The sequence below is a fragment of the Nymphaea colorata genome, chromosome 3 (genome assembly GCF_008831285.2).
Source record: "Nymphaea colorata isolate Beijing-Zhang1983 chromosome 3, ASM883128v2, whole genome shotgun sequence".
In the NCBI taxonomy this organism is placed as follows: domain Eukaryota; kingdom Viridiplantae; phylum Streptophyta; class Magnoliopsida; order Nymphaeales; family Nymphaeaceae; genus Nymphaea; species Nymphaea colorata.
This window is the reverse complement of record NC_045140.1, coordinates 23,348,087-23,369,759: the sequence shown is the minus strand read 5'-3', so window position 1 is coordinate 23,369,759 and position 21,673 is coordinate 23,348,087. Positions and strand designations below refer to the sequence as shown.

Genomic DNA, 21,673 nt, shown 5'->3' with positions numbered 1-21,673 from the left:
GACATTCCCTTGAAACTTATCTAATAAACTTCAAAGAATACATACAATATCTTAAATTTGATTTTGCGTGACAAAAAAAATGTATAGATTGTTGTTATCGTAGTAGCAGTAATGCTGGATCCTCCAACTGGTTGAATCCAGTATTCGGTTTTGTTGTTGGTGGTGCCCAGACTTCCAGTCCAAGTCTGATTACGTTGGACTTCACTAATCCGTTCAGATCCATTTAAGTCTGGGTTAGGCTTCGGATTACGAGCCGGAGATGTCATGATCCGGACCATATAAAGAAGGGAGTTGAGGATGCCCACGACGGCAACAAGAAGACGGTTAGGTGGAGGGGGAGACCGGGTGAGGGTTCGCCTCTGAAACTTCCGGGATCAAGGACCGGCGCCAGCAGCAGAAGAGAGAGAAGAAGAGAGAGAACTGGAGAAATTCTTCTTCCTACTTCGTAGTACGATTCCGATCGATCCGTCTCCCTGTGGATCGATCGGCGGAAGACCCAATTCGCCCCTGTGACGCTCCCATTCTCCCAATAACCCGATGCTCGATTCCCGACCAAGATCAGGCACCCATCGTCGTTTCTCATGAGCATTGTTGGTCGAGTCTTAGGGTTATTGGCAGCTTCGTGGACGCTTGCCGATAGATTTCTCTAGGGCAAGTGTGAGAGAGTTCCCCTCTAAAGTCAAAGATGCTCAGGAAGAGCCCTCCGAAGCATCGGCACGATGGTACGTCGCCTTTGCCCCTCGGCATGGATTGGAGCCCGGCCCCTAAGAAGTGGGTATGATTCGAAAATTCTCTTCTTCCGATTCACGTTTCGATTTTCTTAATCTGGAAGTTGGCTTCTGCTGAGATTCGATCATTCAATTTAACTATGCACTTTCATGGCGTGAAATCATTGATGTCGATCAACAGTCGTCTGGTTTCCTTTCTTAGTTATGATTTTCAAGGAACTGATCTGATTGGTGGAATTTGATTACGCCTTTGATGAATGAAACTGGCCGGTTTGATTCGCATTGTTCTGCTATTTGTTCATCACATTCTTTAATGTCTTTGTGCGTAGGATGGACGAGACACTGTTTGGCCGCATGACCATCGAACGGGCTGGAGTTATTGTGTAACCATCCCTTCTTGGATGGCGTCACCTGATTCAAAAGCTTTTGATGGAAACTTGGTTAATCCCATCGTGGTGAGCATTCAATTTTTCTTTTGCAAATTCTTCTGTTAAATTGAAGTGCTTGTGAGTATATTCACATTTGTTTAGTCTTAAATTTGTATTATATTGCAACTGCCTACCATGCAGTCTTGCCCACTCCTTCGAGCAGTTGCTAGTGTCTGTAGAAACCGTTTCTAATTTTTTATTGCAACTTGATATGGTGCTTAGTTTGTCCAAATGGTTATTTTTAAGTTACCATTTCTGCAACAAATATTAGTTCTAGTGTATCTTGATGATAGTTGGACTATGAATCTTTGTTTCAAATTAAACTAAAGCTAAAAGTGCACCCTTAGTTTTTGTAGCAACTACCAAGCTCTATATATGAGTATGACGTACCAATCCATTCTGTTGATGTTTCAAATGCTGCATGTCTTGGGCGTTAAACTGATTACGTTGTATTTGCATTACACCCAAACCTGAAGATGGACCAGCTCATTTCTACTTGCCAGAATTTTTATATATGGACCTTCCATTCAGAAGTGTGAACTCATGCAGAAGTTTATGCATATTCAATCATTTATTAAGTTGGTGTTACTTTCTTTGGCCAAAATTTATTTCTTTAACAATGATATCCAAATTCAGTTTATGCCTTTTCTAGTTGATATGATGTTTACAGGAGGACTGGTTGTTAATGAATATGCAACTTTATAAATTTATTCTTTTTTTTTTTTTTGGTTAAGTGTTATGTTGGTGTTCTTTCTTTTATGCTGGAAGAAACGTGGACAAAACAAAATCTTTTCCCGCTCTTTCGATCTTTAATTTTGTTAACCGGCTTTCTCCTGCACATGTGTATAAGTTGATTCATAGTTGTTGCTTTGGTGGAAGCTTCATCGCTGTTGTTTTGACAACCTAAAAATTACAGTTCTACAGGGTTCAGATCGGTATTCAATCACCTGAGGGAGTTACATCTGTTCGAACAATACTTAGAAGGTTCAGTGACTTCTTAAAGTTATTCACTACGGTAAGTGGCCTGGTCATGTTTTTTATGTCAAATCTAGTTTCTACTGTCAAAAATTGTACAAATCAGTAGTAAAATGACTGTACATGGATTTATTTTTGGACATTACAAATCAAGCAAATTCACTCACCCAAGCAGAACTGCAAATAGCTGGAAGGTTTATGCTGCTTTAGGTCGATATCAGTGTAATACAGAAACATTTTGCAGCTGTTTTTTATTTGCACCATTCTTTCATGTCTTGCAAAATGACTCATGATTTTACAGAAAATTTTCCAGTATGATGAGGAAGGCTTGCATTTACATGAGGAAGGCTTGTTTTAGGACTTAAAGGACTTAAAGGATGATATAATCATGTACACGAGTACAATATACCAACTCATCATTCACTATCCAGAAATTTCTAATGGGAAAGATAATTGAATAAAGCCTAATGGAAAAGATGACTGAATAAAGTCGTAATTATCTGTTAGTTGGACCAGAGCAGACTATATTCTTGTAAACCATGTGAATGAAAAATCTATTTTATGTATACAAGTATGGAAACACTCATTATCATGTGCTCTGATGAAATCATTTAAAATTGATGCAAAGAGTTAATTTGGTGATCATACTTTGTGAATGGAAAGTTACTTAAACATCAAAAGTACCATTGCTAAAATAACACCTGAGTTAATTAATCAAAATTATGTGTATCAAGTTTAATCCATGAGCTAAATATTGGTGAAGATTTTCATGCTAGTTACATTTTGGATGCCGAATTTTCGGCCATGCCCAAACTTGTCATGGCATTTCATGACCGGGCTTCATATAATAGTTCTTTTCTCTTACAATGCTTTGAGAGTGGCAAACTTTTATTTCACATTATACAAAAAAAAAAAAAGTTTAGTGAGAACATGTGCCACAAAAGTTCCTCCACATTGTTAGATTAAGCCTTTCTTATTTGTTTATTTACAGTATTTTAGTTTGTAAATGTAATGCCATTTTCATTCTTAAAAGGGAAGTGGTAATGCCAGCCAACTGGAGGCCTTAAGTTGCAGTATTGCCTTCTTGCTGTCTGAAAAGTGATCGTTGAACGTTTTCATGTTGATGTAGCATTTGGTTGTCTTTTGCAGCTTAAGCGGGTTTTCCCTAGGAAGAATCTCCCATCACCTCCACCAAAGCATGCTTTCCTGCGGGTCAATTCTAGTAGAGTGCAGCTGGAAGAGGCAAAGTCTTTGCTATCTTAACTTCATAAGTTGAAAATATTTTCTGTCGTGATAATGGACTTTATTTACTTTGGTTATGCATTTTGCTATTAAGCTAACCTAGAATGGCGAAGAATGTCCTATAGCATGTTTATTGTTTGCTCATGAAGACACTGGAAAATTTTAGCAGAGGGTTGCTGTCCTAAGTTGATCCTTCACTATTTCTTTATTTTTTGTTTATTGTGTTCCTTTCACCTTTCCTTTCAGAGAAGATCTGCTTTGGAGGAATGGATGGGAAAGCTACTTTCTGACATCGATTTGTCTAGAAGCGTGCCAGTGGCTTCTTTTCTTGATCTGGAAGCTGCAGCTAGGTCATGTAGGTAGCCTTTGCTATTGGTCTATTTCCATCTAAATGGGCTTTGCAGTTCATTTTTCATTAGGAACTTAAGCCAGTAACTATGGCAGGTACTTGATCATTGACAATGGTCATGTTTATATGCATATGCCTCATAGTTCTTATTACCTTTTATATGACTTCTTTAATCAGGCTGTGTCTATAATTGGTGTTATATGTATTGCTCGGCCATTTCCTCAGGAATTGTTTTATCATTCTTATCAGTCAAAATTAAGGTCTCAAAATGTTGCCTCTTTCTTCAAGTCTGAATATATTCAGGTGTTTCAGTTTTTTCAGGAAGCTCATTGGTTAAACCTCAGACTTCATCAGCGATGCTGGATTATGGGAGTGACAATACTTATGAGGCTTCTGATTTGGGAACACCAAGACAAATTGCTCATAATGGATCTGAAGCTGGAGCAGAAGATCCTTTATCTGATCAAGACTTGACTGTCCCTGCTGGAGCTCTAGCAAAACTTGGAATTCTTAACCATGAAAATGGCCTTCTTTTAGGAGATTCTACTGCAGATCAGCAAGAAGAAATGCAGAATCAATTGGGGAAGGAACTTAATGCCACAAACAGGAGTAGTTCATATGTAGATTCTCAAAATAACGTGCCTTATTTTAGTGATAGAATGGATCTATTACTAGAAAGGGAGGAGCGTACTGGGCATACTCGAAAACTTTCTTCTGAAAGTATTACAAGTGATGTGAGTTCAGTAAGAGGCAGTGAAATTTCAAATATTGGGTCATCCTATTTAGCTGGTGATGGTGCTCTTGAACTTGGTGGAGGTGCAGGAGGTCCATCTACCTCTGGTTCTTCTTTTACCAATGAGTTTCAGTTAGGTGATGTACAGATAGTCCTTCCCCTTGATCAGCGTCAGAAATTGAATAGGGTTTTAATAACCTTACAGAGGAGGCTAACATCAGCAAAAACAGACATGGAAGATATGATTGCTAGGTTAAATCAAGAAGCGGCTGTAAAAGAGTACCTTACAACTAAGGTGTATATCTGTGGTGTTGTTATGTATTTCCTCTCTTTTGTTTTGATGGTTCATGAATGTTATTATTTGTCTTTAAAATTTAAAACCATACTTATGTGCCTTCTCCAAGTATGTGATTCATGATTATCATGTAACTGAAATTTCAAGGTGAATATATTACAGATTCTGATCTTGTTTCATGGTCAGAAAACGAACTTAATGTCCATGATGATAAACAAGGATCATGTGTATTAAAGGATGTGGCTTTTGGAATTTTCCGTCTCATGTCTAGATATGATATCTGATGATGCCATGATGGTACAATATTGATTAGCATGATAAACCCTTTTCTAGTAAGAAAAGGACTGACGAGTATTGGTTGGCTCCTGCTGAATGCTTGATGGTGGATCTTGCTGAAGTAGCCTTTTTATGCAAACCTCCAAGAAGAGGGAAGCTTATCACAATTACATTTATCTTGCTATTCAATTGCTCATCATAGAGTATTTTGCTTGCAGCTTAAATGTCTGTGGCATTTCTGGGCTAGGTTTCATTGTTAGAAGGAGAAAACATTTGACTATAGAAAAAAATTATCAAGTATGCTGACCATGTATTTTATGTAGTCTGAGTATCTGTAAGTCCTTTTGGGCAGTCAAATCATGTACACTTGATTTATCCCTTTTGAGGGACATAAAGCATTAGAATTTATAGGTTTTTGTTGTTTCTTATTGAAAGGGTCGACACAGATGTTTATATTCCCTATGTTGTTCTTGAGAAGTGCTAAAACAGTGTTGCTGCTGTGTCATGATTTTGATGCTAGACTACCACAAGCTTCACTAAATTTTCTTCTGATTTCTATGGGCTATAACATTGAACGGTGGTATTTTTAGAGGTTCTTTGGTAGGAAGAACACTCAGAAAGTGTCCAATGAATCTGCCCTATTAATTGGGGTGATTCATGGAACACTAGAACTATTGTTTCATTAACCTGCCCCAATATGTGGGTCAGATTCATTGGACACTATGTGAGTGTCCTTGCTGCCAAACGAGCCCTTAAGGAACTTGTGTAGCATAAAACTAGTCACATTTACCATTAGATGAACTCTTAACTTGAAATGATCACCTTAAAAATTAATGATGTTTATGCATATGCTATCTTTTGGCCTAAAATTGTTACTTTTTCTTATCAAATTTAAATATGTAAATTAGATTATTTTATTTTTCAGAAAACTGTGATTGATATCTTATAAAACTCAGCTGTCTAAAAGATAATTATGTACCTCAGTTGCATTGTTTTTAAAACTGTTTATGGTCAATTTCGTCAGCCAGAGAATTTCAAATGCCATTGACTTAATGTAGATCACCTAAAAAAAAAGAGGCTTTGCAACGCATGGACAGTCTTTTGCATCTTATAATTTTTGCATAGCCATTCACCTACCCTTAAGAGTGGAATATGTTGGCGTTGCATTTTTTGTATCATTTCATGACAACCCTAAGACTAACTATTTTGCCCCGTCTCTGGTACAAAGTTTCTGGTCTTCATTTTTGTTGTATCTGTATGTCCTCAACATTCTTCACATTTTCTGCTCAATCTTGCATTGCAGGTCAAAGATTTGAACGTAGAACTTGAGACCACTAGGCAGAAGAGCAAGGAAAATTTACAACAGGCAATTTTAGTTGAAAGAGAGAGAATTACTCAACTACAGTGGGACATGGAGGAACTTCGCAGGCAGTCCTTGGAGATGGAAGCCAAGCTCAGATCCGAGCAGGTCTTGCAGCAGTTGTTGTTTTTCCTTTTCCTCTGTTCTTTTTTTCTGCATATCCATACATGTAAGTATTATTTCAGGCTGAAAAGAATCGAGCAGAAGCTACTAAAAAGGCTGCAACATCTGAGAGGGAACTTTTGCAACATGAATTGGATTCAACGAGAGAACAGCTTCAAAACTTGCAAAAAGCTCATGAAGAACAGGAGATGAAAATGAAGGCAGATGTAAAAGTTCTTGTAAAAGAAGTCAAATCTCTGAGAAAGTCTCAAACTGAACTTAAGCAAGAGTTACAACAGTCTCTAAAGGCAAAATCTGAACTAGAGGTATATGATCTACTGACCAAACTGCACTTTTAAAAGAGAAGGAAATTCCAACTTCTTGAATGAATTTTAAACTGAACCTTCATGCCTGGAGTTACAAGTAACGGAAACAGATAGGATATTATTATTATTTCCGCTATGTGGTTGTAGTTTGGTTGTAGTATTTAATACTTTGAGTACTGACGTAAATGTTTCTTCTTTTATTGGTTCTTTTGAACTCCAGTACTTTCAGCATGGCAAAAGGTCAACAGGCTGGGATCCTGTAGTTATACCTTAAACTTTATCTTCTTATTAACATTCATGCAGTTTGACTCTGGCAGTTCCATGATGTATGTATGTAACTAATGCCCTCAGTCCTCTCTACATAAAAACCCCATAGCTGTCCTTGCTTTATGTCCGTTTGCTTGCCCTTTGCCTACTTTTATTGCTTGCATGTCTTTGGTTTTTTCATGTGCACAGTTGCTTGGTAGTACAATTCATTTGCATTTTGCAATGTCCCTCTCAAATTGATTGTGCTCGACTACTTGGTATGGTGGATACCTTTTATTTTTTATATTTTATTAGTTTGTCTTGATTCTCTTTTAATAGTCATAGAAACTATGAAATCAGTTGACTGGAACTAGCTTGGTTCAATCTTCCAGAGGATACTTTACAAGGAGCAGCAACGGCGTGAGCATTCAAGTACTTCAAGAGTTAAGCTATTACATGAATGTGAAGTTCTTTGCAACAGACTTCAAGAATGTAGTGTCAATTTTCTTGCTGAAGAGGAAGATAAGTTCACCGTTGATTCATCTTCACTCTCAGATGCATTAGATCTTTTGGCAACATCAGATAATCGAATTGGACTCTTGCTTGCAGAAGTATGTTTCCTTATCTTTTTTAGCTTCTGTTGGCTATATAAGCATTTTGTTTGTGCATATTATAGATGCCAGCGTGTTGCAGTTGTCCCTCTGAACATCCGTAACTAGTAAGTTTTTCTTTATGGCGACATCATCACATCCATCCTTTTCATAAACGGTGCTTAACAGTTTACCAAATTAGGCTGCAGTGAGATGGGTTTATGTTATTTAAAATTACTTGTACGTCAAAACAGTTCTTATCGGCAAGTTTAACCTCACATACAAATTTGGAGTGGTTTAACTGAAGGGTTATAGATTGATTTAATCAGTTATGGATTTAACAGTGACCACCATCTAGAGACGACATGGTTCATGTGGTAGGGATGAATTTTCAAAATTAAAAAGATATACGAAATCAACCTTGTGGCTGTTTGCTGCTTCTTGAATGGCGAACATATGTTGCACTTTTTTAGTTTGTTGCACTATTGTTAATCATCCAGATTTCTATATTAAATTCATGGAAGCAAATGATCAGTATCCACCTGCATAAAAGTATCCTTATTTCAGCTTTCTCATTTAAAGGTCTGTTCATTTCCGATTCTGTCATATGATTTTATCACTATACTTCATTTCCAGGCACAGCTGTTAGCCCAGGAAAATGATGGTTCTGTTGGCGCTGCAAATGAGAGGCAGGGCAGTGAATCTCAAAGCAGCTTCCAAGTTGATGGTGATGATACAGCTGCCGATGAGGCTGCATTGCGCAAAGTACTGGCTGATATTCTCATCGACAATGCTAGACTACGGAAGCTTGTGAATTCTGTAATTCGTTGTGCACTTAAAACAGCACCACAATTTGAGGATGTGGATGGTGATGAAGCACCAACAAGGAAGACCGTGCTCTACAAGTTTCTTGAAAGATGATTGTGAGCCTTCAGAACTACAGATTCTTAACGTCCATCAGTGTTCTTCCATTCTGTGCATAAAAGAAGCCCCCGTACACCAACCTCTTCTTTATCTATACGGAAATATATAATATTATATTATAGGAAAAGAATCCGGAAATCTTTTCTCAGATAGCCTAGTGCTTCTGCCTTCCTGCGAAAAAAAAAAAGAAAAAGAAAAGGTAGAAACTCTGTTTTTTTTTCCTGGACCGTCCTTGTACAGTCTGGGACTTTGGACTCTGGTGTCGAGGCAAAAATGAGATTCAGAATTTGCTGTACTACGTGTATCTTGGAAATTCTTCCCTTATTGGACGTCCGTTTTGTTATTGCCCGTCCAATTGAGTTGAGATATTCACCATTTAGTTAGAATTTTGTTTGAGCTTTTGGCCACCGTCGACCTCGTGGTTCCAGTAAATGATTCGTTGCAAGCATTTATCTTTTTTTTTCACGGATGAATATGTTGTCTTGAAAGATTCCGTGTTCTGATGGTTCAGTCATAAAAGTGAACGGAGAAATTAAGTCGGTCCTACTTCTCCCCCCCTAAAAAGGTCAAGAAGATCCCGGGTTTCTTCTTCTTGCTTTATTAGCATTTGTAAGATGTGGGTAACCTCTGGTAAATCAAGGGTCGGCCACCTCCAGTTCTATGATCGAGTTACCGCAATATGAATTTTAAGTATCGTATCATTTTTCATTTTTGTAAACCGTACATACCCACGAATACAAGCTGAGCATTTTTGGCTCATATAAAAAAAATCTTAAATGCTATTTTATTTTGTATATGGGCAGATTTAGGGCCATGTCAGCTAGTTATTTATTGCTTCTAAGCATATATTTGAAGCTTCAAAGTCTGGTCATTAGTTTGATTTTAACGTATATTTGAAGCGGGAAAGTTTGGTGATTTTAACGGGTATTGCTTCTGCGAACGATGGCAGATGCTATTTTTTAGTTAAAGGAAATGACTGTAAATTAAGGAGCTCTTAGGATGGGGAAAGGCAAAAAGGGTTCGGCATCTTGGAGGTATCTCCCCACATTAACCTAACGAATCAATGTGTAAGGGACGATTTGGACCGATATGCATTTAATAATGCTCAACCACATTGACAGCGTTGGTACCGATTGAGAAGAAAATAGTGCCTCTCAATGGCCGTAGAGCCCTACTACTGCCGCTGACAAACTGCTGTTTGAGCGTTGTCTATAGAGGGGGAGTACTCTGACTGGAGACATGGAATTCATCATCCCCAATATCATCTTCCCTTGACTTCTTTTTTGACTTTGGTGATTGACCAAGTGATAGCCAACTCCAGCCGATTTCCACAACTTACACCTTACTTCCACAAAAAGGAAGTCTCAATCATTTGACTGCAGGCTTAAGAGAAAGCAACCCATTGGCATCTTCACTCACCATGAACAACTTGGGTGCTTTTCTCATAAAATTTTGACCTTCCTTGTGTTATCTTGTCATTGTTTTTAGATATATATTATAATGAGGGCCAAAATGAGGCTGACCCATGAACAATCAGCACTAGATCTACAACATAAGAAGAGCACCACTTAATGGACTAAGTCAACCATGGTCCTCGAACTCGACTCAAGCTGGGACCAAGTTCGTCGTGGGATCTCCCTCCATGGCCTTTCCTTTCGATGATATATTATTTCACCAAGCCTAGTAGAAGAGATGAGATTTGATAACCATTTGGATCTTGATTCAGGGTGGCGCAGGTAGTTTTGAATCTTAGAATGTTGTGCTTCTGGACTTAAATGCATTTAAGCAGTAGATTCTTTAACTACATCGATCCAGAATCAATTTTAGATTTTCCCGTGTCTATTCCGCGTATGCATTATGCAACATGTCATTGTCAACTGCCTCTTGGGATGTGAGTGGCTTTCGATCTAAGAACTACCAAAATCCAACTTTATTGAATGCGACATGGTTTTTATTTGGATCAGGCTTAAGATTGAACCCGCTAAACCAGCAATCTCAATGAACTAACTGGCATATAAAACCCAAATTTTACATTCAGTTACATTTGGATTTTGAACTTGTTCTCCTTCAGTTCGGCGACTAATATGTTAATAGCCAGATTTGCTTTTAGACACCAAATTCAGCTAAATCTTTCGAGATCCAACCACAACCAGTTTGATCCTCATCTGATCAATATCAAGATGTGTTTTTAGTAAACGAATTCTGATCCTCATCTGATGAATATCAAGATGTGTTTTTAGTAAACGAATTCTGATCCTCATCTGATCAATATCAAGATGTGTTTTTAGTAAACGAATTCTGATCCTCATCTGATCAATATCAAGATGTGTTCTAAGTAAACGAATTCTGTTCCTCATCTGATCAATATGAAGACGTGTTTTTAGTAAACGAATTCTACCAAATGTGTCAGGTCCCATATCAAATCCAATTCCATTCGAAACATTTATGTTTAAGAGGTGGGGGCCCCACTGCCGAGCAATTACGCTCAACGCGGCAATGGTTGTAGGGCAAGAGGATTCGTTTTCCAGCACAGCAAGAAAGGAATATTCACAATCGGCTGCCATTTATTTTTGTAATTTCGAAAGACTGCCCATTGTTCTTGTTTAATTGTTACAGGCTCCTTGTTAGCTGAAAACTGTGAGAGTAAAGTTTCTCCTCACCGTTATGAATGAGTTCAAAAACCCAATCAAGTGAAATGAGACTTTTTTTTTAATTATTATTATTAAGGTTGAAAGAATGATGATAAGAGTTATTAAATTTGTGCATCTTCCAAGATGGGCACTAAGAAAACCATCTGACCGGGAGGATCCCTAACGGCAAAAAGGTGAATTAATGGATCTTAAAGGAGGAGAAACGGTTGTCTTCCGCGTGAGTCTCTTTTAAATCTCCCCTCGGGGCCATCGAGAAGACAATCTCTCTCTCTCTCTCTCTCTCTCTCTCTCTCAGGGGGTCTTCGAGGAAGGGAGGAGGAAGATGGTGATGGCCTTTGTGTTGGCGGCCATTATAATTGCCTGCAGCCTCCTCAACTTCGTCCTTCACTTCTCCGCAACGAAGCCCTCCATCGCTTGGCTCTCCTCCCTCTTCACCATTCAATCCCTCCCTTCCCCGCCCCCAACCAAGGTTCCGCATCGCCAGTGCCACAGTCTCCGGAAGGTTACCGAAGGGACGCGGACCTCCGGCGGGTGTTCGCGATTTTCGACCACAACAATGACGGGTTCATCACCCGAGAAGAGCTGAAGGAGTCGATGGAGAATGTCGGCCTCTTTTTATCCGACGAGGAACTGGAGTCCATGGTCCGGAATTTGGACGCCGATGGAGACGGCTGCCTCGACCTCGAAGAGTTCTGCGTGCTCTACGAGTCGATGACCGGCGGCGGCAAGGGAGGAACCGGGGATGAGGAGAGCAAGGGAGTTGGAGAGGCGACGATGGTGGTGGGAGATGACGAGTTGAAGGAGGCATTTGATGTTTTTGATGTGAATGGAGATGGGTTTATCTCTGTGGAGGAGTTGTCTTTGGTGTTGGGGTCCCTGAGGCTGAAAAATGGGTGGAGAGAATGCAAGGAGATGATCCAGAAGGTGGATTTGGACGGAGATGGGAGGGTCAATTTCCAGGAGTTTCAGAAGATGATGAAGGCAGGCGGCTTCACGTCTCTCTGTTAATCATAGTTGAACCATGGTGCTCTGTTTTTCCCTTTCCCAATCTTCTCCTGTAAATATAGGTGCATGACAGGCTCTTCGACTGAAAGAAAAGTTTACATTTGAGAGATAGACATACTCTTTTGGAACTCGAGAGATTCTTCTATTACTTTTTTTCTTTGGGTTTTTTAATGCTTTGTCACAAATCTGAACGTGGTATGATTCTCATTGTTTTCTTTCTTCTTCTTCTTCTTCTTTGACGTTTGCCATAACCAATTTCTTCTAACCTTATTTCATGAATCTTCCCTTCTAAACTCATCCATTTCCTGGTAGTAGTGAACCATTTTCACAAGAAATCGAAGCGTTATGACCATGATGTGCAAGCTTGTCATGGGAGATCATTGGTGTTCGTTCAAATGTCCTCCTGTGAATGGAATCCCAGGAGAAAAAAAGAAACCCTTCTTGATGCGTATCAGTAATATAATACTGACACCAAAGCATTGAATAGAGAAGATTATTCAACAGCTTCTTTGGGCTGTCAGAGGCATTGAAGGGAGGCCCATGAGTAAAGGAGTCGTTGTGTTGGAGAAGTTAAGTGCCACAATCTCATTCGGAGTTGGCAAACGCGGGACCCACCGGGGTAACGACATTAGGTGCTTGAGAAAACCAACTAACCGTGTGAGGCCCACTTCCCTCCCCACGTTGGAATCTTACGTGGTTTCTACTCTCACTCAAACCGGTCCACCCTCCCTCTCTCTCTTTTGCTTTCTTTTATTAGGTGTGCAGATTTCCGGCGGATTGAGTGCAAAAACTACGCGGTTACAGCTTGCACTTTCCCGACAGCAAAAATGCCTGTATGTGTCTTTATTTTAGTTCGTATTGTATTCGTTTGAAGGGAAAACACTTTCCCAGGTCTATATCTTGGAGAAGCGGTGGCCCCCCATTTGCCATGTATGGATGGAGGAAAAGTTTTCCAACTCGTATAGCACTGTTATCTGGCCTTGCGTTTGAAAAGAATTTTATTTCTTCGATGAAACATCATGATGCCTATGATGGCACTTCCGATATGGAGCTGTTTACTTTCTTGAACTTGCCTTGAACTGCCATTGTAAGTATGGAGATCTAAAAGGTTGTGGGCAAACGTGTTTAGACCTGCTTTGAAGGGGTTAACTTTGTTCAAGTTAGAAACCAGATTTGACCGAACTGCGTTATTCATCGATCACCACTATCTAAGCTGTCGGTTTCCTGAGCTTTTTCATGGTGTTTTTCTGGTTGTTGGGGCTTGCCCTCGTCATGGAAGAACATTATATGTGAATTCCGGAAGATTGGCAGTTTGAGCGAACAAGCATTTATGATTTCGCGAGACTGAGAAGTTGCAATCTCCAAATAACAAAATTTTTGCGACACCTCTTGAAATTGAAGGAGTTCACCATCCTCCTCATCTGTTTGAATAGCCTCATGATCTAAAGAACAAATTTGTACGTTGGTAGTCTCGTTGTGGAACCAATTTTTCTTCGTTATGTGAGTGCGAGGCCAATCATATTAAATGGGCACTGGGTTTTATGTCCCAGTAGGTCATTCTGTCAGAAACCTTCTGCAACTCAGACTGAAATTTTTAATTTTTTTTTTTATCTTCTTAGACTCCAGACAAAATTCTTCACAAAGAACAATATAAATTATTCAACTTTCTTCGAAATGTAAAAACATTTTGAGAAGTTCATGGAAGTGACTCACATTTTTAGTCACGAACCTTACACCAACATTTGCCAAAGCAGAATGAGTTTAATTATCGGTATTACCAGTGAATCATTCTGCAGATCATTAAAAACTTGGCGAATTAGTTGGTTTGGAATTCCTAATTATCTAGAATAGATACATTTTTTACCATATTTTTACAACAATAAGGTTGTGGAGTGAAGCTGAAGTTAAGGCTTCAGGGCATTGCTTTTCAACGAGAATGTATAAATGGCCTTTGAGGTCTCTTTTTACATGAGCAGAACCATTTAATAATTAGGAAGAGATTTCAAACAACTTGTGCAGTCTGCAACTCTAAGTGTGATAGTCATGTTTTGCTACTACAAAAAGGTCCAAATTTATATGGGAATGTTTTTTCCCTGCAGCCCGGTTTTTCCTTTCTGAACAAATTACAGAAACAGAGACCTGAATCTTATTCAAAGCGGCCGTCCTTTCATGAACTGCCTCAGCCTTTCTAGACCTGAAAAAGTGCATCAACTTCGGCCCACGCGAGAGGTAAATCAGGCCCTGCGCGCCATAGCACTCATGACCCTCACTGAGATAGAGTGCAAGAGCAGAAAACTATTGTTCAACGTGTAAGAACAGAAACCCCACAGCAACAATCATAACCCACACTACGTACCTTTAAAGATCAGAAACTCTGGTTCAGACTATAATTTCATATTTGATTTGAATCCGTCCGAGCTTAACTAGTCAAATACGATAAGAAAATCCATACCTAATTAGTAGTAAAATACAGGTTTCGATGTAAGACTTTTCTTACCAAATGGCGTGGATATCCAGTTCTATAACAATCTGAGCCCTCAGCCCATCATACCCAGAACAAACTTCCGACTTTTCTCTTTATTATAGAAAGAGGATTTCGGAATACAATCTTTTGAAGCAATTTAATATAGCAAATGTAGCATTTCACAGATGGCCAACTAGATGGAGGCGAGCCTCACACATGCCAGCTCACGTCACATGTTAGTTTGCCTTCAGAGGTGATACGTGAGCCGAAGCCACCCAGTTCCCCCATCCTTTCACATTCTTAGGTGAATGATCTTCAACTCAAGTATGTGCATGTCAAGAGAGAGCCTAGATTGGGAAACTCTCTCCGGTTTGCCTCAATGCTGATTTGCAGAATTTCTCTACTTTGTTCTTCTTGATCTGCAATTCCTTTTGTACACTTGTTTGTAGTCTTTTTTTTTTTTTTTTTGCATGAGGCATGTCAATAAAATTTAGAAGGATCCTCCAGTAGGCTTGATGCTACAGTATCATGCATGTGACCATCTACACCCACAGGAATCAAGCCGATAACATATCATCTGCACCGACCCTCACGCTAACCAGCCATACTACACCTCTTCATGAGGATTTGTGTTCAGAGGATAGTTTGAAGTGCTGTGCATTGGTGTGGACATTAGTTTGCACATGAAGTCGGCAAGACTGATTGGCAGTGTCGGATAAAGTGAGCCGCGCTAGTACCCTCTCTGCATGTTCACGATTTTGCTCACGTAACCTCTTCTACAACAGAAGTTAACAAGGTAAAGTAAACAAATTAAACATCCCGCTCTGATCACTGCAGGAAAAAAATTGTGGTCAACTAAGAAAAACGATGCTGCGATAACATGAATTCGAACCAACGGAACCCCAACAACAGAAACCAAAAACAAGGATAGGAAAGCCCATGTTCCTACCAAGGCCTAACCTAAAATATTTTAATATTGAACTTTAGATTTAAAATTTCTAGAAATTCCTTTCACCGTTTGACTTGCCAAATTAGGTTAAACTACAAAATATAGTCCAGAGAAAGCTCTGTTTCTACCGTACAACCCTCGACTCCCACGCCGTCAGCAGCAGCGACGGACACAACGCCCTTGCTTAGAGGTGAGTAGAAATTGCTGCATTTTAAGTTTTTGATTTCTCACTGCTCTTATTTAACGTGTTAAAAAAAACGTCTGTGACTGGAGGTACAAGCTGTACCCCTGACAGGGCAATAAAATCCACAACAGATTCTTTGTTCGGTTCCGAACAAAACGCTCAAAATGTCTTGAAAGACTCCCATAAAACAATATGAAAAGGAAGCAGGAACCGAAAACTCGCTCCCCGAGGAGAAAAATTAAAAGAAAAAAGACCAAGAAATGAGCATGTACAACCCGATCCATAAAATTAAAGAGAGAGAATGGGAGCGAGAGACATGCATATGAGGAAAAGGCTCCGCATGCATCTAAATGCTGGAGCATTGTAACCCGGGGATCGTTTTTTGCTGCTGCCGAGCCCCCAACCAAATATATGGAATAGTTATTCTAGGAATTATGAGTTACAATCGGTTTTTTTTTTATGAGATTACAAAACAGGAACCTCTGTCATGCCCATCATGTATCTCCTTTTTATGCAACCAAGAATGGACGCAGTTATCAATGAAATCATAGAGAAACCATTCGCCAAATTACTCCCTTCCTCCTCCTTTATGGGCAGAGACGTCCGTTACGAAATCTAGAACACATCTGGGTGAAAGCGCCCGGGAATGGAGCTACTCTGCTGTGCTTGCTGTAGATAAACTGTCAGTGCATAATTGTTTACCTGCAAAACCAACCAAGCAACAAACTTCTGTAAGCATACAAATCCATACAACTCTTTCTCTCACTCTCTTTCCACGAGATAAGAGTACGAACCTCAAGCGTCCTAACTTGCTCCTGGTACTGCGCTACAAGCTGTTTTAGGTGCTCCAGCTCACGGCCTCTCTCATCATACTCCTTTTGCCGCTCATGCTGGATGGCCACCGCTCGCTTAAGGATTTGGTTTTCTCGGACAAGCACTTCCACCTGTTCCTTGAGCGCCAAATTCTCCTGACCAAACATAACCAGAGTACCGTTTTCAGAAAAACAAGATCTATAGCTCATATCTTGAGCACGGTTAAAGTTATCTGGTGTGAGGACGTCACCAGAAAACTTGCGCCCCAAAAAAATATAGCTGCAAGTTTGCAGGTCAAGTTGACGACCACAAATGTCAAAAGTAAGAGACAGAGGCTGGCTTCCAAAAAATCACAGGATAAATAGAGAGACAACCACCAAGTTAAAAAAAAGGATGTGGGGTGATTCGGCAGGTAGAAGCATGGACGTCCTTGAAAATTTTACCTGACTGGCTGAATAATGCCTGTGGATGGTCTCAACAAATATTGAGTAATTCATATCATGCAGGGTCCAAGGACAGTTGAGTTTGATAAATAATAGGCAAGGAGGTGGAGAAATACCTTGTGAAGGTCTTTTGATACAACTTCCCCAGCTCTCGACATGATCGATTTTTCCAACACCTCTAAAATTTTTGAAGCACGCAATCTAGCATCATTTACATCCGTGGCATTCATCATCTCTCTCACAAACAACTCCACCCACTCTGAACCATCTGATGGAAGATCGGTAGGAGGAGCCGGGCAATTGGAGGACTCGTCGATATTGGTTGCCAGAACTGCAAAGTTAAATAGTGATTTCCATGATAAAAAGACAGGCAATAGCATTCCTTCATAATATAAGCTTAACAATAATATAAGCTTAACAAAAGCAAAAGCTTCTTGGCTGACAAAGCATGCTGTAGACAGACATGCTAATGCATAACTAGAAGATCTTAAATATTGGTTTCACGTCTGCCATAACATGTCTAGTCTGCTATGAGTACCACAGTCTTGTACTTACATTAAAGAGCAAAAAGTGAAGTCATGAACAATAACGACCTTGAACAGGATCTATTATATTGGCTCTACAACTGGAACCTCAAGTCTTAAGGAAGTCATGAAAAATACATTCGACTGTACAAAGAGAACAACAACATCTGGCCACGAGAATCACGAACGCAAGGTATCACCTTGAAAGCCAAGATGTATTTGCATATATCATGATTAGTGAAAGTCACATACATGTGCCGTGTTTGCACTTGACACGCACATTTCAGATCAAACATATAAGGTCAGACGTCAAAAGAGAAGAAAACATGAAAAGAAAAAAAAAGCTGTGACATATAAAAATCAAACCTTTTTCACTAATTAAGGCATAACTTCTAATAAACAAATCACAAGCACGTCTCTTAGTTCAGCTTAGAGGAAAAAAAGTGCATCTAAAGAATCAAATTAGGTAAGCAGCACAGACAACATGCCTCTCAAGTCTCAAGGTGTTAAAGTCTTTGTGATTTATCAAGTCTTTCAAAAGATACATATTATTTAATAGAATGGTCTCCATTTATAAATTGTAACCACATGCCTATCCAAAGTATAGACATCTTTGGTGAACCAATTTTGACTCTCTCCTTATCTATAACCACAAGAACGTTAGGTCTTGACAATCTACTAGAACGCAATCTAATAAAAAATAATTCAACCTTTAACATTAACAACCCGGGTCCAATAACAAAAATAGCTATTGAGGAGATATTATCCAAATCCACTTAATATGCTAACTTACAAAATACACAATGAAATGAGGAACTGCACCCCGTTTTCTTACTTTTAGTAAACCAAGTACCTAAACTTGATTGCATTTTGCTACTCACGAAAATCAGATTCAAACTTGCATCTCCTTTACAAGGTCCGTTGATTAGACAACCTTGACTAATGCTCCAAAAAAGACAACAAAGCAAAGAAAAGGAAAGAATTTATTCTTGCCAAGAAAATGCTTTTTCCACACGACTTTAAATAGAATTAGTGTAAGTAGTACAACAGCAATTAAAACATATATTACCATTACCTAAATAATAACCATCTTCACTCTCAAATTATGCACTCATAAAACGTTCCTGAACATATAAGGAAGAAATTAATAGTTTAAATTTTCAAAATAACTCCAGGGAGATGCCCTTCTTCGCCAGGCTTTTAAATTTTGAAAACATGGCTACAGATTGCAAAACGAATGAAAAGAACCACGAAACAAGAATTAACTTGACACCAAAAAGTTATAGAAACAAATCATAAGAAGAATGAGGATGAGTACCTTCCGAAGATTGCTGAGCAATTTCCCCTAATTTATTTTCAGATTTGCTCCCAATAGAGGCCATACTACGTTCCCCTAAGCGGAGCTCATTCAAACTCTTGATTGCAGAATCCAGATCATTTCCACAAGCTTCAAGTGCTCGCTCAAGAAGCTGAAGCAGAAGATAAGCCCAAACCGGTTAACAAACTCTATTTTCTAGATGCGAAATCTCATAAGAGAAGATCAACTACATAAACTTTCAAGAACTTGCGTAGTACCACTTCCTAGGCTGAAGTAGCAACAGAGTTTATCAAAATGCATATCGCAAATGTCTCATATTGACGCTTAAAAGTAGCTTGAATAAGAATATTTTAGCGTTTTCTATTTTTTAGAAGACCAATGGAACAATCGTGTGGGCCATAACGTAAGTTCTGTAACTCAAAAAGCCAGTCAATCCACTAACCCTTATAAACATACATCGATGTTGAACGTTCTAAAATGTAAAATAATCCATCCAGATCCAACGACAGCTTTCATGTCTTGCCGCATCATATTTTAAGACCGAGATGCCGTCCAGATGCTGAACAAACAGCTGCATGAAAATTTCTATCTATATAGATTCATCATCAATCCAGCAAAAGAAATTGTCCTTATTTTTTGCAAAAGAATTTTTCTAATTAGCACAGGATATGTTCGCAAATCATTTCTGACCAGACTCAGACGATCATCAGATTCTGAATCCGACATCTTCCAATTAAGCTCGTCAAAACCATTCATATCAAAGAACCTGGAATCAGATCAGATAAAAGTGCAGAAAGCCACAGAACAAATCAAGGTGAAAATGAACCTGCTCATCCATGTCAGGAAAAATCTGCCGGAGTTGCGACAGTGGCGAGTCAACGGCGCTCGGTACAACCCTAGTCGGCGAGAACCGGATCGGTGAGGTGCTGCCGGAGCAGCGCAATCTCTTCGAAACTGGCGGAGGCGTATGGAGCTCTTCGAAGATTGATCTCTTTCCGCAGACTATCGCAGACATGGTTTCCGGCACGGATCGACGGAATCTCGACACCGCCCGTTCCTACTCCACGCCCATGCAACTCCCCAGAACCCCACAATCCCGAAACCCTGGCCGGGATAGGGACCGAACCCGGCCCTAAATCTTGTCGAACACGAAGCCACTCGATCCCTCTCTTCAGAAGCAGGGTATCAGAAAGCGTCCGGCGACGGAGAAACCGTCGATCCTCCCATATGGGTGCGACGGCAACAGATTCTGCGTCGAAAATTGCAAGGGTGGTAATCGTCAGATTTATCTATTCGTTTAGGGTTTCGGCGATTGAAGGGATTTCCAGGTGGGCGGGGGTAGGAATCCGGCCCGCGACGGTGTTTGGAGAACGAGAAGAAGGGGTTTCATATTATATAAAAAGCTTTTGAGGGGCTGCGTGGATGCATGAAAGCCGTCCATCTTGCTTGATGAATGATGAGATTAATTATTATTTAAAAATATCGATGACGAATTCTTCTTCTTCTTTTCCCTTTTACCTTTTGTTGCCACGTATTTGACGAAACTATTCTGTGCAATATTGAGAGAGTATCCCAGGCTTTTTAGGAGATTTTAGAGGGCTTAGAAGTTCCGTTACATTGCATAATTGATTCAAGGTCGTCAAAAAATTTCCGGATCAATTTTCTGTGGAGATAAATCCTTTTCTCGGTTCAATTTTGTTCTTATGATAAATTTTAGCTCTACGGTAGATGTTAAGATTCTTAGGTGACGTGAAGGGTATTTTGTTTAGTAAGAGAACCGAAGTCTTCATTCTTTCTTTTATATATACCAAGGTACAGTACCAGGCTTCTTTTTAGTACTTCCATAGAAGCTTTTTCTCACTATTTTCAAAGATATCAGTCTTTTTTTGGTGTTTTGAGAAAATGAACTATTTTTAACTTGTATATTTTGATGTTTCTATTCTACCAACCCCTACTCGATTCATTGATAAATTTCAAGATTCGCTTCATTATTTTTACTAAGAATTGCAATAATTGAAGGCCACAAGTCTCCTTTCCGTCTCTTTCATAAATGTGGTACGTGTGGGAGCTGGATCACATATTACATACATTCCATTGGATAAGTATGCAACATATGCCGCCCGTCTTGGTTTAGTCCTGCGCCATAAAGAGACTATCGTTCTTCCTTTACAATTTTGGAGTTTTTCGACACCAAACAGTTGAACTCTTGGCCACATTCAATTTAAAGATCGATTTTGTTTGGTTGAGGAAATTTGGGGCACCGACGCGTGGTAGATATTTTTAATATACAGTGAATCGTCGCAACGATGCATCTCTTGGAGTTTTTACGTGGCCAACGCAGGCACAAGGATCTGCTACAAGAATGACCCACATCTCTTATCGGCTGCATGGGGTCGAGCTTGATTATTTTTCCTTTTTAAGGCATGAGAAAGCCTGCTAATATTCGAATGATTTTTCACTTCAAATCATAACAAAAGATAAGGTAAATGAAAAAAATTAACAGGCGCCGTTTACAAAATTTTCTACTCAAGATGGAAGTTTAAAGATTAAAACCCAAATTTATGAGAATAGCTTGGCTTATGTTTGGTAACTAGGAGACTTTATGTCAAATATTTCGAGCTTCAATTTATCTGCCATTGACATTGGTATCCGAAACATGTTCAAATTACATTTATTCGCAGTTAACTAGATTTTACGGGTGTACTTGGACACTGTCGTCTACAATTTGTGTTTTGACAGCATTATAAA

At 39.3% G+C, this 21,673-nt stretch overlaps 3 protein-coding genes across 4 annotated transcripts; 2 read left to right on the top strand and 1 right to left on the bottom strand.

Moving 5' to 3' along the window:
• Positions 1 to 292: 292 nt before the first annotated feature.
• LOC116250563 (PX domain-containing protein EREL1) lies at positions 293 to 8,917 on the top strand. Of its 2 annotated transcripts, none has more exons than XM_031624275.2 (10): positions 293 to 775; positions 1,058 to 1,183; positions 2,081 to 2,171; positions 3,281 to 3,373; positions 3,620 to 3,728; positions 4,035 to 4,750; positions 6,330 to 6,494; positions 6,572 to 6,814; positions 7,453 to 7,671; positions 8,287 to 8,917. In XM_031624275.2, exons 2-10 carry the CDS (start codon positions 1,158 to 1,160, stop codon positions 8,569 to 8,571), a joined length of 1,947 nt encoding a protein of 648 aa, XP_031480135.1. In that variant the 5' UTR covers positions 293 to 775; positions 1,058 to 1,157; the 3' UTR covers positions 8,572 to 8,917. The 2 variants fall into 2 exon arrangements, with proteins under 2 accessions (XP_031480135.1, XP_031480134.1); XM_031624274.2 differs by having other exon boundaries at positions 2,073 to 2,171.
• Positions 8,918 to 10,266: 1,349 nt separating this feature from the next.
• LOC126409913 (calmodulin-like protein 7) lies at positions 10,267 to 12,445 on the top strand. Its single transcript, XM_050076800.1, has 2 exons — positions 10,267 to 10,310; positions 11,420 to 12,445. Exons 1-2 carry the CDS (start codon positions 10,267 to 10,269, stop codon positions 12,231 to 12,233), a joined length of 858 nt encoding a protein of 285 aa, XP_049932757.1. The 3' UTR covers positions 12,234 to 12,445.
• Positions 12,446 to 16,088: 3,643 nt separating this feature from the next.
• LOC116251438 (uncharacterized) lies at positions 16,089 to 20,304 on the bottom strand. The gene is made up of 5 exons (XM_031625715.2): positions 19,752 to 20,304; positions 18,926 to 19,076; positions 17,200 to 17,414; positions 16,622 to 16,795; positions 16,089 to 16,529 (listed from the first exon to the last, which is right to left on the bottom strand). Exons 1-5 carry the CDS (start codon positions 19,938 to 19,940, stop codon positions 16,443 to 16,445), a joined length of 816 nt encoding a protein of 271 aa, XP_031481575.1. The 5' UTR covers positions 19,941 to 20,304; the 3' UTR covers positions 16,089 to 16,442.
• Positions 20,305 to 21,673: the final 1,369 nt, after the last annotated feature.